General features: G+C 39.4%; 1 protein-coding gene across 1 annotated transcript; it reads left to right on the top strand.

Moving 5' to 3' along the window:
• LOC120778745 (cytochrome c oxidase assembly protein COX20, mitochondrial) lies at positions 1-978 on the top strand. Its single transcript, XM_040110722.1, has 3 exons — positions 1-213; positions 275-462; positions 549-978. The coding sequence occupies exons 1-3, from the start codon at positions 169-171 to the stop codon at positions 658-660; spliced, it is 345 nt and encodes a 114-aa protein (XP_039966656.1). The 5' UTR covers positions 1-168; the 3' UTR covers positions 661-978.
• The last annotated feature ends 17,870 nt before the right edge of the window (positions 979-18,848 follow it).

Genomic DNA, 18,848 nt, shown 5'->3' with positions numbered 1-18,848 from the left:
CACAGCGGTCAATAAGCAACTTAAATTAATTCCGTGGTCTGCATTATCATTGAACAGCTGTGTGGTGTGTGCCGGTAGTAACGTTAAAACAGCTGCTCATAGTGAAATGTGAATTTTTTTTGTTGAATTTGGAGGATTGTTTATAGTTTTACTAATTAAGTTTAAAATATGGATGACCCGAGACTAATGATTGACGAGGAACCAATCAGAAGAGTAAAACTATTCAATAATTAATAAATGACATTTTCTAACACTCGTCACTTTGCAATTGCAGGAGCTGAAAGTATTTGGACGTGATGTTTCACAAATACCCTGCTTTCGTAATAGTTATCTATACGGGATTGGTGGTGGTGTAGCGGTAGGCATTGCTACTTTCCTGGGCACTTCGCGTACTCGGCTGTCGACACATGTAGGTTTTGGCACATTTTTTACCAGCACACTTGGCTATTGGCTGGTTTGCAGGTATGTTATTCAACAGTTTAAGATAATGAAGTATTTATGAGCTAAAATTTTGATTTTTATATTCTATGCAATAATGCGTCGTAAAGGTATCAATGGTCTAAAAAACGTTTTGAGTATCAACAGTTAAAGGAAGCTATGCGTAAACAGGGTCTATACGAGGGCACCGACCTCGAACGACAGTTACTGGAAGAGGCATAATCTGCTTTTCTTATTCAACAATAGACAATTGTAGCTAACTAAGAACGAATATGTACATATGTAGATAATAGTTAAGAAAATTGTTACTTAGCATTTGTAATTAGTCTTTACAGAAGAAAGCTAACGCAGCCAAGTTATGTTCGCTCCTTATATAAAATGAGCTTGTGTTTTTCTGACAAGATGCTAACAAAAAGTGCTTTTATAAAATATGATTTCTTTCAATTTAAATATACAATAAGCAATTTTTAAAGGAATTGTATTTTCAGTTCTAACAGATAAAACATAGAGCAAAATAACTCGTGTTCTTTTTGTGATTTGTTTTAAATAATTTACTGTCTAATAAAAGTAAAGTGTGATTGTGATCACTGTGCTATAACATAAATACAATAATTATTGAAAAAAAAGAGCGAGGGATTGTCGTTGAATTAACCACAACTTAATTGAGAGTTGATTGCTAATCAGACGACTCTCAGAAGGGAACGTCTTAGCTGTCAATCAAACCGAATTTCCGAATATATTTTTACCATATAAATCACCGTCGTTAAAATAAACTGAAAGCCTACTTCGGCGCCTTTGAATATGAAATTTCTTACAAGAGCTTTTGAATTAAAATTTAATATTGCAAAAAGTTTGTAATTTTAAATTTCTAAGCTTACCTACCTATACATATGTATGCATGTATATGCAGGCATGCATAATCTATTGTATATTAAACTGAACAGTTCCTGGTCACATCGTTAGCCTTACTTATTGCTTTTGCATATGCTTATTTAAAACTGTTACAATAAAGTAAAGCGCGTCAAGTTTTCCACTTTAATTAGAAAATTACAAAGTTTTTCAATTTCTTAAGGCTGCCGTGCACCTATCCTCTTTCCGTACCGCAGTACCTTTGGTAGTTGTGGCAGTTTGTTGGGCAGTCAGCAATCGGCTGCAATATGTTGCAATAGAGTGTTGTTGTTGTGATGATATTTATGTAAATTAGATTTAGAATATTCTTATCTAACCTACTGAGGAACAAGTGCAACCGATCAGGTTGAACCCAGTTACAGGTAGGAAAAGGAAAAAAATATAGCGACTTAAAAAGTTAAAAGTTGTATGTGTGTGTATATGCGTACATCTAAGAACTCATCTGTACATTGGGGACTAGCCACTTACCCACTTTTTATACATTTTACCACAAATCTGTATGTGTTCAAGTATAACTTGAGTAGATAACCATTACTTTCTACATACATACTTATGTATTTGTGTATGAAGGAACGCTTGCATGTATGTGTGTGTGTGTGTAGCTATGTTTATATGTATGTATATTTGCATTTTATTATCACGACTGCTTTATTGAATTACTTTTTGCTCCTTGTGACTTTTGTTATTTCACTTGTAGGTAACATTAAAAGCATTTTAGTTAAGAAACTAAGCATTAACATTTTACAACCGAAAATAAACAAGCTGCTAAAATACTACGTGAGAAATAAAAAGCGACATAATGAGAATGGTTGTAAGCCGTGCTGCATGCTGAACACGAAGAGAAAACGTATAAGTACTCGCAGGATAGTTGTACGACTGGACTTTAAATAACAGTGATGGAAATTAGGTAAGGATGAGTTGTAATGTAATGAAAAGAGTTCAGAAGGCGTAGCTTCTTTATAATTTCGCGAGAACAGTGCACAATGCTGTGTCCAGGTTAACTCTAATTTTTGAACTGTATGCTAATATTAGGTTTAGCAAAAAGAAAAAATAAAATTCCATACTTAAAACACTTATCTAACCATTATTTGATTGCCTGACTTAGTACCAGGCTCGATAAAACTCCCAACGCAAGCCAAGCGGCTGGAAATGTGAATATTTACTGCTGTTGTTGTTGTTGTAGCTGCAGAGTTTTGCCGAGTTGACAGTCCTTGTCCGGAAAATCCCGGTCCATTCCGGTTACGTAGACCCGACTCTCATGCGATCGAACAGTGTCTCGTTTATTCCGTTTCGCTAATTTTGATGTCGAAGACGCAACACGCTCCGGAAAATCAATTATCGAAAATTTTGATAAAGTTATGGAAATCGTTAACACTGACCCAGGAGTGAGGTTTTATTCAAAAGAAGCCTGATGTATGGTGCCAAATAAGTTAACGCAATGAAAACCCAATTGACTTATGAAAAGGAACTCACTTACAATAACGTCAAACAAAAACGGTCGTGTCCGAATCGCAGTGAACCGATGTAAAAAGTGGCTATGGCAGGTTAGAAAGATTTTGCTATGTGTTTGGTGAGATTGGCAGGAGTCATATGCTACGAGTTGCTTCCCTACTGCCAAACTATTAGCTTCGACCAGTATTGTCTAGAATTGGATCGTCAGGAGGTATCAATTCCCCAGAAGCGTCCAGCTGTGGGCAAAAGGAGAGGTATTTTGTTCTATCGAGACAACGCCAAGCCACATACATTGATAATGGCTCACCAGAAGTTCCGTGAGTTTAGTTGGAAGGTTCTTACGCATGCCCCTTATGGTCTGGAACTCGAACCAGGTGATTACTATCGCTTCCTGCCAATCACAAAAAATCGCCCCAAGAGAAGGTTAAGAGAATCGACTGCCCTCGGTTTTTGTCAATCGCGACGAGGATTTCTATGAAAGTGATATTAAGAAATTACCTTCAAAATGGCAACAAGTTATCGAACAAAACTGGGCATATTTGATCCTAACCAGATTTCCCTCTTGGCCCCAATACACTTGTGCCAACGTTTCTTTCAATCCTAGAAAAAGTTGCTGAGTCCATTACCGGAATAGACTTTAATGCGCATAGCGATGCAAGTTTACTGTCTTCAATGGAGTGAAAATGGTTTCCCCGAAGCGGTCGGTAGAGTTTGTTGAATAGGCAGAAGTCACACGGAACTAAATCAGGCGAAAACGGTGGTTGCCACACGAAGAATCAATGCAGTTTGCGGCTGTGCATTATCGTGGACCGTCGGAAGGAATTTGGAGTGCAACACACCTCGTTAATCGAAAAAAACTGTCAACATACCCTTGAACGCCCTGCTTTGACATGGTTTCTTCGGCTTCGGCTCACTTTTGCCACGATCGTCTGTTTTCGGGTCGTAAGCATAGACCCAAGACGTATCGTGCCTTCACTTTTCTTGGGCCCAAATTATCTTTCAAAATGATTTTCATTGATTTTTCCGATATTTCAACGATGCTAGTAAGATCTCTGACTGTTAATCGTTGATTCTCAAGCACCAATTCGTTTATTTTATGTACATGTTGATCATCAGTTGATGTTGATGGCCATCCTGGCCGCATTCTCGACCCTTTTTTAATAATTTATGTATACCTATCATAAACACTTGCTCGCGACAAACAATTATCTCCGAAAGTGTTTTCTAACATTCTTTATGTTTCGGCATCAGAAATTTGATTCCGCACTTGGTACGGACCCGTATTTTTAACGCGGCAGCATTCCTTACCATTTTTTTTTGTGAAAAAAAAGCCTTTCCAGTAGCTTCGAACTATTCAATTTTCATAGAACTAACATTTATGATGATTCTTATGTAAATCGTCTCTCAGCTGACCTTTTAACTTCTTGCTTTTAACATTTTTTACACGTAGTATACTATACATACGTATGCTGGGAGCTGTGTATCAGATTAGAGTTTCGGCTAAGAAGTACTAACAGATGGCAAAAGTTGAACAGCTTAAGTGCCTTCCTAAAAGATTTACTGTTATGTACACTAAGTAAAAGTAAAGTAACAATTACTCTTGAAGAGTATTTGTGTTTGGCTGGCTGTATATGTCTGTGTAGTAAACATCGGCTTGGGTGCACTTAGAGTCAGTTATTTGTGGCCAAAAAACAGTGAAGAGTGACCCTAATGGTGTACACAGATACATACAACACTTTTTAATATTCGCAGAGATAGCTGAATATATAGGTAGGTAGATATCATTATATAGTATATGTATATAGGTGTCAATACATGTGACTCTGAAACTCACACATAAAAGCAAAAGGTTTTCAAGGCTTTTACGCCTTTGGGACCAAATAAATATTCAAATTCTATTTTACTATTGTAGTGGTCGAAATTGTTGCTTGTGGTTGTTGCGTGACGAAAGGATTCCTGAGTTTCCCATCTGAGTTGCACATAATTCGTAGCTTTTAAAATCATTCGTCTAAAAAATGTTCGGATTTTAACATAAACTTACATACTTACAAAGGTAATACTCAAGTTAAACCATATCCTTATTTGTGTGTGCAAAAGTCGCGTGAGGAAACAGGCTTAAGTGGCTTGGAGTATCAACAGCCCAGTGTCCGCTATTGATGTTTTAAAGGATTACAAACCACATTGCACTTATGTTTCTTTCCATTTCCTTGGAAGTGTGCTGGTGACAATATTTGATATAAATAAATTCAACTGACCCAAACTTAAATTCAGAGATACTTTAGTGAAAACTTGGATCAGTGTGCGGTGCCGGATTTTTCTCTTCTGCCTTTTGTTCCTACACACAAAGGAGATGTCGATATGGGGAAGAGCGCAGTGAGTTTTTCATGGATGAATTGAAGCTAGGAGGAGTTAAAGTGGCGGTAGACGAATTGATACGAAATACAGCCTCTTTCATGGAGGTGCGCATTCACTCCGTCAGCAGAGTGTCTGTCGTCACTAGAACTAGCATTAAGCTACTTCATCATCAGACTCGTTTGGATGCCTGGTCATAGAGGAATCGCTGGAAACTGCAAAGCGTATCAGCTAGCTGTGCGCAACGTAATGCGACTGAGTTGGATATCCATTGGCATCTTTTGTTCTAGCAGTGGACCAATGGACTACGCATGCACTTGGCAGGCGCCGAACGACAACCAGTTCCTGTGCTACTGGGAGATACTTCTAACCTTGAGTAGAGCGCCAAAGATCTGCTGAAGTACTTGTTATGAGCAAAATTAATTTTGCTGCAATCGTAGGAGTTCTTACTGGACAGTGTCCAATAGGCATTCATGGGGTATGGCTTAAAATCTTGTTGGACGCTAGTTGTCATAGTTGTATGGAGCAAGGTGAAGTGAAAACATCTAGCCACTTTCTCTTCTATTGTCCAGGAGTTTTATCTACGACAACCGACCGCCGTTCTAAGCTATACAAGTGAGATATCTCTTAAGATAGACCTCTTAAGCTTACTTGACCTTCAATGCCGATACAAATATATTCGAAGAAACCACATATAACTTTTGAAGAAGGTTAAGGCAAGTTGCAGACAGTTTCGAGTTCTCACCGTAAACTTTACTTCGAGCCCTGTGAATTACTCTCTCATTAAATTGTAATCAAAACCGACAGATAAGCCAAGGTTTAAAATTGGAGTACACCATCTCAAGACTGTTAATTGTAGCCCTTGATTTCACATATCTAAAACACGTCTTAATTATAGCTTTTCCTCTTCGCTCTGTTACAAAGAACCAGTTGCTCTAGGAATATCTGACGTAGGCAAAAAAAAATCTATACTGATCGCCTTAAAAATAGGCTCATTTTGTGCATACCAACGCTTGATCCAAATTCCCATACACTTTTTATAAGCTTCCGCTGGGATGGCCTTCAGTGACTTAAGTGAATTTCGCTTTTTTCAGTTTCGGCTCATTTTTGGGCGCCATTCGCTAGATTGTTGGACAGTTTCGACGCCATTTTTATAAACCCACATCTCATCACCTGTAATGACGCGTTTCGTAATCTCTACTTGGTGTCATTTGTGCAAAAGGTCAGGTCAAGATCCATTGACACGCTTCATAACCACAACATTAACCAAAATAAGTGGATCGATGTTGAGGTCTTTTGCTATCTTTTTGATGCTGACACTACGATTTTGGACAAGTGTTTCTATAACTTTTTTCGAGGTAGATGAACGATTTAATTAGGCAAGTTTTCGATTTTTCACGACCTTCCCTGGATGCTTTGTGCCACTTAAATAGTTGTGTTACTGATATTGTCAACTCGCAAAAACACTTCTGCTCTATTTTCTACAATTCCGTAGATGTTGTTCATTGGAAACAAATTATAAATAAAATAAATTTCTTTCTCTGGCAAAAATCGCCAAAAAAACTTTTTTTAAATGGACTAGTCAATTTAGATCAGTTGTTAGGTTAAAATGGTTGACGTTTCGCTAAAATGACGTCATACAAGTGTTAATATCAGAATTTTCTCTTTAATTTAGTAATACATCTTCAAATTTTAGATGCATTCCGCTTGACGATATGATAACACTGACATGCTTCGTAACCTCGATATTTTTCCCTAATGCGGGGTATTTACACTTTTTATTGAATACTCGTATAGCTATATGAAGAACATAGCTATCATATCATTGACATTATTCCTTTGGATATATCCATTGGGCTCAGCTACGTCGCTGATCCACCTTTTTTATCACATTATATTGTCTCATTACTCTCCTTATTACACTTGTTGGTGTTTCCTATGCGCAATTTCTTGCTTTCGTCCGCTGAAAGGCGCAATATGGCACGGCATAGTTCATCATCAATTTAGTCTTAGTTCGCCATTGTGAGTTTTTCCCTCGTTTTCATTTTTGCTTCGTTCGGGTGAACGGAGTGTTTGTGTTGGTCCTCGAAATTACATTAATAGCTTTTTGCGTTGAACGGTTCCTTTGTACTCCATCATCGCGGCTGCCCTTATTGTAGACGTCGCCTACTTAAGTATTCATGTTCTCCTTTCAGTACAAGTATTGTTGGCTTTGGCACAGTTCATTTTCTTGTGATTAATGTCGTCATTAACGGCAATTAACTTTCTTGTTTTAGATTTGTCTTTGCTATTTTTGTTTTCATGCTTCGGTTAAAATGAATTGAAGGTATTTATGCGAAATATTTTCATACTAGCCGACATATTTATCATTATGTTAGATCGAAGATTGTAGCATACTATATATGTGACCTTAAAGCTAGGGGTCAGTCACTTGATATCGGAAAGTTTTGGAAAATTTTTTGAAAGATTCGTCTTCTCACTTTATATTTCAGGTTAGGTTATGGCGTCCGAATGAATGGAAACACGCCAGCTCTGAGAGTATTCGACGCACTGCCCGCCTTGGAAAAGAGTACGACTTCCACTCTATTGGAGAGATCAGGTGGAGAAGACACATGGAGTCTCCAATTGGCGCCAAACAGAGAAAAGGAGGAACGACTGGGGCGCTGTTGTAAAATCAGTTATAAACGAGTTCCAAGACTACTCCTAAACTTATTTCTTTGCCTTAAAAAGTTTGTTCCAAGAAACATTTTTTGGGGTAAAATGAAGTATAATTTTGAATTACTTTACATCCATATTACTTCATTTATCACGAAACCGAAAGGAATTCCAATCAATTATAAATAAGAGCCATGACATAGCCGTGTTCCGCTATGACTTCAGAAAAATTAAAAAGAATAATCGCAAGCATTTGCTGCTTCTCTTCATCTACTGCCAAGAGAGTAATGTGCTAATGTCCGGTCCGTCGAAAGTTTGTCATAATCCACGCAGAAAGTCAACAACGGCAGAGGGAGGGTGGACAGCTAAGATCAACATTCCTTGGAGGGCATTGTTGTGTTGGCACACTCGCTACACACACCCACATGACAGAGTTATGGTGTGGGACTATTTAGTAAAATGACGCTCGTGAAAGAAACGCAGCACGAACATATGTATATGTATATGAGAGTGAGTATGAAATGCTCTAAGAATGCTGATGACACTTCGAGGATTGCATTATATGAGTGCGCAAAAGTGTGGGCATTTCAGCTGTTGCTGTTGTTGTCAACATTTTTACTATGTCACCCGACAATGTAGGCCACAGTAGCTTACAAAAGTAGCCGCTTTAAATGGTGAGTGTGGAGGACTGCTGCATTACAAAGGACATAAATCAAAAATGCAAGATATTCCGCCTCGACAGCCCATGGCGGCCGTGCATGCATGTGTGTGTGGTGTGTGTGTATGAGAGTTTAACAGACCATTAGTCGCTTCGTTTCGCTACTCCATTCAACGCGAGTTGCGACCTTTGGCTGCACACATATTCCTACTCATTTCATAATTGCGGCCAAATGCGTTCATGTCAAGTCAAGTAAATGAATTTGAGGTGCCACCAATTGTCGCCGCCCAGACGCGCCCCCTTAATCAAAGTCTATGCGGAAAATTTTTGTAAAATAAATTATTTTCGCATATTTGAGTTCTTCTGAGAAGCGTGGAAAAGAGTTGACTTGAGGTGCTTGAGTGTTTGTTATATTGTTAATGAGCTCTCATTGTTGTTGTATCCGCATAAAATATTTCCAAAACTGCAAGTAGGAGCTCTCGGTCTGAATATGTAGATTTTTTGGTTCGAACTGATTACTTTGGTTCGGTTTTTGTAGCAATAGGAAAGACATTTCCTTTAGTGGTATTGTACAAAACATCATCTGTGTGTGAATATCAATATTTTACGAGAGAGCTTATATGAAAAGAGAGAGAGAGAGAAGAGAGGGATGCGTAGAGGTAAATACCTTCTCTAAATTTAAAAGGCTAAAGAGAGATTGAAGGATGGAGGACCAAGTATTCTCCAGGTAGCCAAAAAATATGCGTTGGAAGGCGAGCTAAAGTAAGAAGGTAAACCATTCCTACCCAGGGTTGTACGCTGAGTTTGGGACCACCACGTAAAAAACACTACAAATGAAAAGAAGAAAACAGCCTCGGAGGAGAAGAACGATGTGACCAAAGATGTTTTCTATGAGCGCTTGAAGCACACCTGTGATAGCTGCCCCGCCTCGATGTCAAAATCGTGCTTGGTGACTTTAACGTCACGTCGGGCAAAGAAGGTATCTTTAGTACAATGGTGCGTAAATTTTGCCTCCATGATGAAACATCCTTAAATGGGTCGAGGCTGACGGACTTCGCTTGAGCCCGAAATATGTTTATCTGTAGTACTAGATTCCAGCAAAGGAAAATTCATCAAGCTACCTGGCTGTCTCTAGATCGAAAAGACGAAAAGCAGAGGAAGGCCTCCATTCCGATGGAAAGAACAAGTGGAGAAGGACTTGGCTACACTTGGAATCTCCAATTGACGTCAAACAGCGAAAAGAAGAACGACTGGCGCGCATCAAGCTACCTGGCTGTCTTTAGATCGAAAAGACGAAAAGCAGAGGAAGACCTCCATTCCGATGGAAAGAACAAGTGGAGAAGGACTTGGCTACACTTGGAATCTCCAATTGACGCCAAACAGCGAAAAGAAGAACGACTGACGCGCTTTTGTAAACTCGGCTATAGTCGGTGTCTACGCCAATAAAGAAGAAGAATATTATTAAAATGAACCTAGGACCGCAGACATGTACGATCTCTTGAAGTATTGATATTCTGACTTGATCGAACCGTGATATGTATAACTTAAAGGTCCTTTGATCACTTGCCATTTTATAAGAAGTTGCCTTGAGAGCTTCTGTCAAAATACTGGTTCCATGCGGCTCACTTCCAAGAACTTACTTGGCAATTTAATAAGTACAAGTATTCTTCCAACAATCCCAATTTTAATACCAAATCCCCAAACTCAAACTTCATGCTGACTTGAACTCCTTGAAAATCATTCTCTGCCGTAGTTTTACGCCACAACAATCGAGGTTGTTCATTCGAAGTCTAAAATATGTTCTTTAATTAACAGGCGCAATGAAAACTTTTCGTGAGTGTTCGTGAAATATTTACAAATATAAATTGTACGAGAGTAGGCACAGAACGACAACAAACTTTATGGCTGGTTGCCACATAAACGTGCAACACATAGGGGCAGATACGAATGCACAGGCACGTTGGCAGGTAACTGCTCGTATGTATTCGTAATTGCGCGTTTGCATATTTATGCACATGATTTCAGCACACAAACTCCCACACATATTTACCGCTTTAATTACATATTTACATGTGTTAATTTCGTGGGATTTCGCTGGATTAAATAGACAACTTCTTAGCCCGTGTGTCGTTTGAGCTCGAGAGAAATTAGTCCTTTAAAATTTCCTTCCAAGCAAATGCTTCGACGCTGTGGTGCGCGTGTGGAGTACTTACGATGGCCACAGTCACGAAGTTGTCGTCGTAATCGCGGTAGCGTCTTAGCCTAAATGCTTTCATAATGCTTGTAAGACATAGCTTTTGTATTAAATAAATGAAAAGCATATTTTTAGGCGCTATAGCGTGCGTACGGACGTGACAAAAGTTGCACACTTTTGCCATTAGCCAGCGCTCTTCAGCTACAGCGGTGGTCATATAATTAGAACGGACTATCAAGTGTTTACGTTACATGAAATTCGCACCACCAAATCGATTGGACAGACTGCCGGAGCAGGCGGATTTTTCAATACACGGTTACACCTTGGAGGCTTTTTCATCCATCTTGAAATTAATTAATCTAATTCGAGGTGGCAGATTTTCGCGAGGTACAGAAACTACCGTCCTTTGATGACTAAAAACATAGTAGTGGTAGAAGGCTTCCTCGAAGTCTGTGGACCATATCGTTTTATCACTGAGAGCTCCACCACTGTCGTGCCTATGATATGAGCTTAACATTCTAAGTTATATTAAATAGCGCCATAATACACGTCAAAGAGATGAGAGTCACTTTAGCTTTATGAGGGACTCAGTCCAACCCAAAGATGCTCTGAGACTCTACCCCTTCTGTTGCTGAACGCGGTTCGGTACTGCTAACTTTTACAGCAAATACCCCTTCATTATCCACAACCTGCGATCCGATCGGTTCCCTACAGCGCAGCACTTAGAGATTACCCCTAACCCGCAACCGGAATTTTGAGGCTCAAGGTAATACTTTCAAGTGTTTCCTTGGGACGACTACTTATCTTTTGCCCTTTCTGGAGCTGGGCGCTGACGGGATTGCTGAAAACAAGAATAAATTTTTCGACTTTACCCATCCGTCGGAACATGGAGAAGAATATTACAAATTAGCAAGATGTTAGACGTAGACTTTCATTATTCGAGTTAAGCATTCGTATTCGCCTACGAAGTGTCTCTCTAATTACTATTTTCAATTGTCATCTTGCGCTGTAGCAATCATTTTAAAGATATGAACATAACATTCACCAATACTTGGGTATAAGAAAGCTCCGTGCGAAGTGAATACCGCGCGAGCTAACTTTTGACCAAAAAAAAAAAAGACGAGTTGATGAGACGCAGCAGTGTTTGGAGATGTTCACGTGTAATAAAGGCGAGTTTTTGAGTCCATATGTGACAGCGGATGAAACTGACAGTCGACAGTCATCCAGGGGACTGCCCACGATGAGCCTACTCCAAAGCGTGGAAGGCGTCGTTCTCGAGATTTTGCCCGAGAGCCTATTTCCTGTTCTTAGATCTTAAAAAATGCTTTTCCAACACGGTCCGTATATATATGAAGAAAACTGTATTTCGTACTCCTATAAATGTTTGCCTAATTTTGCATGCCTTTTGGTATTTATTTATGATTCGGCAGTTTGCAGAAGTGTGCTTTGTTGTTGTTACTTGATGCAAGTGCTGAAAACTTTGGCACAACGATTTTGTGTAGGACACATGGGCTCAAGCACTACGCTCATGTAGCTTACTCACAGGTCTAAGACACACACACGCGTACACGCTTAGGAGCATAACCGCACACATATGCACATTTGTTCGCATGTTAACTTTGGCTCGGAGCAACGCAGCAACGGTGTCAACTTAGTTATCCGCAGAATTAGCGCAAATATGGAGAATATTTATCCCCAAATACATGTGTATGTATGTGTGTGTATGAGTGCGCTGTGCCTTGCAGTGTATTTAAGTTGGGAAACTACGTGATTTGATTAATACACATAAGTGGCATTTCATTGCCGGCGTTACACAAATCTTACCTAATGCTGCCATATTTTTGGTATACACGATTTATTTAAATAAAACCGTGTTGTTGGTGTTTTTGGTTTGAAGAAAAAATATGTTAGGAGTGACTTTTGCCAAATTTTTATTACCAACGGTCACTTCTTAAGACAAGAACAGGAATTGCATGGCTATGAGTCTACTTTTGCTTGTATCATCTTATAGCTCAGCTTGTACGAAAGGTTTCCGAGCTTCTCAGAAAGGGGATCTGCATGTCTTGGGCTTCTAAAGAACTCATCGAAAGATTGCTTACGGGCCTCATTTCAATTGACGCTGGTTTACTTGGATGTCCGAAGGTGTCCGATTTAAGCCTTGATCTTCTAAAGACGAAACTGTTCAGAACGGAGAATCGAGATTATGTGAGCTTCTTCTAAACATTTTATACAAAATACACGTGAACATCGATTGCACAATGACAAATTAAAATTCCTAAAACTCCGAAAAGACGAACCTCGCTGAAAGTAAAGGACACACTAGATTTCCTCCGATTTAGACCGGGTCAGAAGGAATCTTTGGCGATAATTTCTTGATGTATTCAGCTTATCCAGAATTGAACCAAAAAGAGTCGAGTCGAGCTAGTACTCTATATATCAAGAACTGCTGGTCTACCTTTGCGACGATCTCGGTCACTGAGGTCCTTTCATACTATCAAATGTTATTTTCCAACGGAGTGGAGGTCTTGCTCTTCCTCTGCTTCCCCCGGAGGGTACTGCGTCGAATACTCTTATAGTTGGAGTGTTTTCATCCATACGGACGACATGACCTAGCCAGCGTAGTCGCTGTCTTTTAATTTTCTGAACTAAATATGTCGGCTTATAACTCATACAGCTCATCGCTCCATCGAATGTGGTATTCGCTGTTGCCGCCGTTGGTACTTTAACCAACCATAAATCTTCCTCAGACCATTTCTTTCGAAAACTCGACTCATCAGATGCTGTCATCGTCCATGCCTCTGCAACATATATCAATGGGGGAATAATGAGTGACTTATAGAGTTGGCTCTTTGTTCGACGTGAGATGACTTTACTTCTCAATTTCTTACTCAGCCCCATCCATCGCATTTCTTGGACGGCGGTGATGTCAACCGGGCAGCGGCACGTTCCCAATTGAGGGACCGGACATTCCAGGTGCAAGCTCTTAAATCGTAATCCTAAATGAGTTTGCAGAGGTCGTCAGCAAAAGGGGTGTCCCTTATCCGTTGTTTTCTTCCTTTCATTGGTAGTGTTTTTTACGTGGCGGGTCTCAAACCTAGCGCGCAACCCCGGGGAGGAAATGTTTCGTCTTCTGAAGGTGTTCTGGTTCAGGTAATTCGGTAGCTTGGTTTAAACATTTGTCGGACTATCTAAAAGAAGTCTCGAAATTCTATAAACAATAAAAACGATACTAGGTCTTAACCTGTCTCACTTAGGTTTACTTGGTAAGCTTTCGCCTTGAAGCCACGGGGAGGATATTCTATATGTGGCTGATTTATCTAACTATAGCACATATATTATGCGACTTTCATTAAAAAATTTGTAAGAAAAAATTCCAAAATTTCAATAATCTCGACTCGGCAATGCGTGCAAATTTCAAAAGAACTCTTAGAAAACTGTTTGGCGGCGAAACTTTTAACGATGTAACCTCGAATTGCGAAATCACTACCTGTCCAAAGCGGCTTAAAATGTGAGTGCCGACAAATTATAAAGCAACAATAACGGCACTTTGGTTAACTGTAAATTTTGCGAAAAGTACGCATGCAAGAAAAGCGCGAAAAAACCAAAAGATTTGACAACTTTTCAGCCACACACACACACACACACGCCCATATACCTCCACACGGAGCGCCTGCAATGCTTGAGTTTTTGTTGCACTTTGTGTATAAGTATTACGGCAGTTGGCGGCAGGCCTCCCTACCAACAACAACGCCCCAATGCCATCTCGAAAGAAGAAAATGTTGGAAAAATGCACTCAAATTGCCGAATTCAATTTACTTGATAGGATCAAAAGGAATTTCACAGCGCAGCACAACGCAATTGGAGCCTTTGCCGGCGACGCAGAAATTATGCAAAAGAACACGCAAGTTTTTTGTTCAAGTCGCGAAGAATATACGCGCCGAGAAGCGTCGGAAAACGCAAGTTCTTTCACTAATTCGATTATCATTTTTATGATGGATGTTTAGCGTGTGGATATAGGGTTTACCAATTGGAACGGTTTGGTCTTATAGTTTGGAGTTGACTCCCGCAGTGGTGACTTTAAGTGGTCATCGAAATTAAATATTTCCATCCCCGTTAGATTTGTTTAACCTTATTTTGATGTTATAGGTCTATGATAATGGCTCTCAAGTGGCCTATTTCGGGTTCAGATTTATTCATAATTATATTAACCACAACGATGCTTCCGGAGAAAAATCGATTGCTTTTATATGTGTATTTATTTTGTCTAATTTAAACACTAACTTATTGGCAACCCCATTATGTGAATGTAGGCATATTTGCTTATCAGTTACTTACCATTTCTGACTTCTTATTGCCGTTAAGGATCTATGACATTTTTATATTTGCAGTAAGCTCTGGTGAAAGAAACAGGTTGATTTGCATGCCACTCCTGGTCCAGTGATTGTGCTCCCCAATTCACGCCAAATCTTGGTTAATTTATTTTTAATTTTGGGTAGTCAGATCTATTTTTGTCTTCTTATAGTTTCAATATATGTGACCTGGTCTACGGAAAGGGGGCTTAGGTGTCAAAAAAAAGGAGAACAATTAATGAGATAACGAGAAACTGACGATATTTTTAACTGCTGTTTCCCAGAATAATAGTTTTCGCACGTTAGCTCCCTTTTCGTAGACCAGGTCACATATACTTATGATAATATGTGTACACTCACAGGAAAAATAATAGATACACCAATATTAAACTGCCTTACGAAAGCGCCTGGAATGTTAGAAAACTGGTGTAACGTGGTCACTGCACTGTCATTACGACCCTTTACTATAAAAATACATTTGTTATATGGGGCAGAATTTGCCATAAATTCTCTTCCAAGTAATAATTTTAAACTGGCGAGTTTTCAACCGCGCGTCAGTAGTTATTCCTTTTCGCTGTTTTGGAGATTCCAAGTGTAGTCAGGTCCTTCTCCACCTGGTCTTTCCAATGGAATAGAGATTTTGCGCTTCCTCTGCTACCCCTTGTGAGTACTGCGTCGAAAACTTTCAGAGCTCTTCGTTTCATCGAATGCGATATTCGCTGCGGCAAAGGACCATAAATCTTCCGCAGAACCTTTCTATAGAAAACTCGTAACGTCGACTCATCAGATGTTGTCATCGTCCATACTTTTGTACCATATAGCAGGACGGGGATGATGAGTAACTTGTAGAATTTGGTCTTCGTTCATCAGTAGAGGACTTTACTTCTCAATTGCCTACTTAGTCCGAAATAGCTCCTGATGGATAGAGTTATTCTGCGTTAGAATTCGAGGCTGACGCTGTTGTTGGTGTTCAGGCTGGTTCCAAGAAAGACGAAATTATATACCACTTCGAAGTTATGACTGTCAACAGTGATGTGAGAGCCAAGTAGCGAGTGTGACGACTGTTTGTTTGATAACAGAAGATATTTCGTCTTGCCCTCGTTCACTACCAGACCCATTTGCTTCGCTTCTTTGTCCAACCTGGAGAAAGCAGTACTAACGGCGCGGTTGTTATATCCAATGATATCGATGTCATCGGCGTACACCAGCAGTTGTACTCTCTTATAGAAGATTGTACCTTCCCTATTAAGCTCTGTAGCTTGAATTATTTTCTCCAGCAGTAGATTGATGAAGACGCACTGTCATTGAACAGGCTGGGGAAGTGTTCCCACCGTAACTTCAGTATGCTCTGGGCATCAGTCACCAGATCACCACTGGTGGTATTACAAGAGGAATAATCAAAAGATATGAATAATTTTGGAAATTTCTCAAAATTAAAGATGTTACTTGTATGATCAAACTTTTCGTTTCGAGCCAAAAATCTTGTATATAAGATGTTGACAGCTGTTTAAATGTTAGAATTTTTTTCTTTAACCTTTTTTGTTTGATCACTTTACAAAAACTTTGTGTGAAAAATCACAAAAAAAAAATAATAATGAAGTGTGCTTAATATTTTGGCCGCATGTTTACCAGGATTTTATTTCGCCAGCTTTGCAGCAGTGCTCACCGAATCTTATAATATCAAATTCCCTGGCATTTTATGCCATTTATATGTAGGTATGTATGTATGTTTATATATGTATATAAAGAAATGTATATATATTCAGCTACGCGGTCGGCAGCGAATTCATTGGCTTTAAATGTTGTTGGTTTTTTCATAACTATTTTTGCTGGCTGTATCCTTTCACTGCATCCTGATATAAATGCATACACACACACTTGCATCCATATTACGCCATCACATTGCTGGCAGCAAAGAAGTTTTATTTTCGTCTGCACTCCCACAAAATCCCTGTGATTTCATTCTAATAAGATGATAGATGCGATTTTGGAAATTGAGTTCCCTATTTAATTGAATAAGTATGGCAGCAATGGCAGCAATTATCTCCAGCGCTTACAGCCATCCACACACAGTACGCTTGTAAGTGAAGGTTTCTTTTTATGGTAGTGTGTGTGGTTGCATTTGCATTTGCTATGTGCTCGTTGGATGCCGTTAGAAAGGAGTGAAAATTGTTTGGCAGCAATGAGATAATTCCAAATTACTTTGTCAGCATGACATGTTAGCAATTAGTTCCGAAAATCGTTGAGCAATATCAAATATTAGAATAAGTAATGGCATTTCGGGTAGCCAAAAAATGAAATGTGGAACTATTCCAATGCAAATCAATCCTATTACTTTGTAGTCCAGCTCAGCTAAGCGGCAATTTAGTGGACGAATTTTTCTTTATAGTTTTTAAAATTTCTTGTGGACACTGCAGATAATTGTAATGAAAACTTGATTTCCATTAAGTATTTGTGAGCAATGATTGTTGAAATGGAGTCTTTAGACGTTTGGAATTAACTTTTTTGTGGAAACGACTCAAATAAAACTTAAATATAGTCATATATTATTATAATAATATCTAATAAAATTTGACTAGTAGCTTCTCTAAACTTCGTTCAAGCCAATACTAGCATGTGAACGCTTAACACAATTTGTATAAGCTTCGGCTGGAAGAACATTGAGTGACCAATAGACTCAAGGGAACCAAATTTGGTGAAAACGCTGGCTGAACGATACCTTTCTTATCGTGTTTGCAAAAAAGTCAGTCACAATCTCGCTAGAATTTGAGGACACCTTAATATTGTGAAAAATCCTTGAATTTTACGCCTGCAAATCTGGTCAAATTTGGCCCGACGATTTTCGAGCAATGCTGCTTTTAACTTGTTTGATGTTACCGACATTAAGAGAGTTGAATGGATATCATGACCCAAGTTTTCGACGACTGCCCGACCTTCACTGTGCTCTTTGTTGCACTCAAATACTTGAGTTCGTGTTCGTTTCATTGAAAATATAAAATAGTAAGCAAACTCGTTGTTAAATTTTCTGTTCGATGTTCGATGGTTAGGTTATGTTAAAAGGGCGGATTCCTCAACCTTACGCAGGAGATCACACAGACTGTTGTGTACATCCCTTTGCGACGCCAAACGCAAAAACTCATGTAGCTGGATATCAGCTCAGTTAAAATGCTCTGAATCTATCATAAATCTGCTTCAGTGTTTTATATTTATTTCCGCTATATCATCGGGATGTGTAATGATATGACATCTGGGAGTCTGACTGAACACTGTTCGGTCGGGATTCAGGCAGTAAGATTGAATATCTTTGCAGATGGAAGAGCAGCTGATGCAACTGGCATCTGCAAAGATATTCAATCTTACTGCCTGAATCCCGACCGAACAGTGTTCAGTCAGAATACCTACAACCATTGAAAAGAGGATCTTGCTGAGAACAAATGAGTTCCCTGTATTTCCTGCGATTTACCCAGGGCCAAAAAGACCTTCCAACTGCGCTGCTGCTGGTAGTCGAACAGCGCTTGCTTATTTAGTCTGAGGCTCAGCAGCCCAATAGTAAATCACAGGAAGCCAAATCAGCTCTTAATCGCTCCTATACTGCTGTTATTGAGACAAGAGTGTCTGTCCTAACAAATTTCCTGCAATACCGCTGGGTCCAGACACCCAAACCAATCTAATCATGAAATAACTCGACATTATTTAAATAGTTTTGAGCGCCTAGTCAGAAAACTCAAGGCTAATATCGCTGCCTTAATTTTGCAGTGGCAGCCACCACCGCTTGGAAGCCGCTGCTGGGTCAGGAAGCCTAAAGCTGAAGCCGATGGACAGCGTACTAACCCACCAGAAA

Source organism: Bactrocera tryoni, chromosome 1, assembly GCF_016617805.1.
Source record: "Bactrocera tryoni isolate S06 chromosome 1, CSIRO_BtryS06_freeze2, whole genome shotgun sequence".
NCBI classification, from domain to species: domain Eukaryota; kingdom Metazoa; phylum Arthropoda; class Insecta; order Diptera; family Tephritidae; genus Bactrocera; species Bactrocera tryoni.
This window is presented reverse-complemented; position numbering and strand designations above follow the sequence as displayed.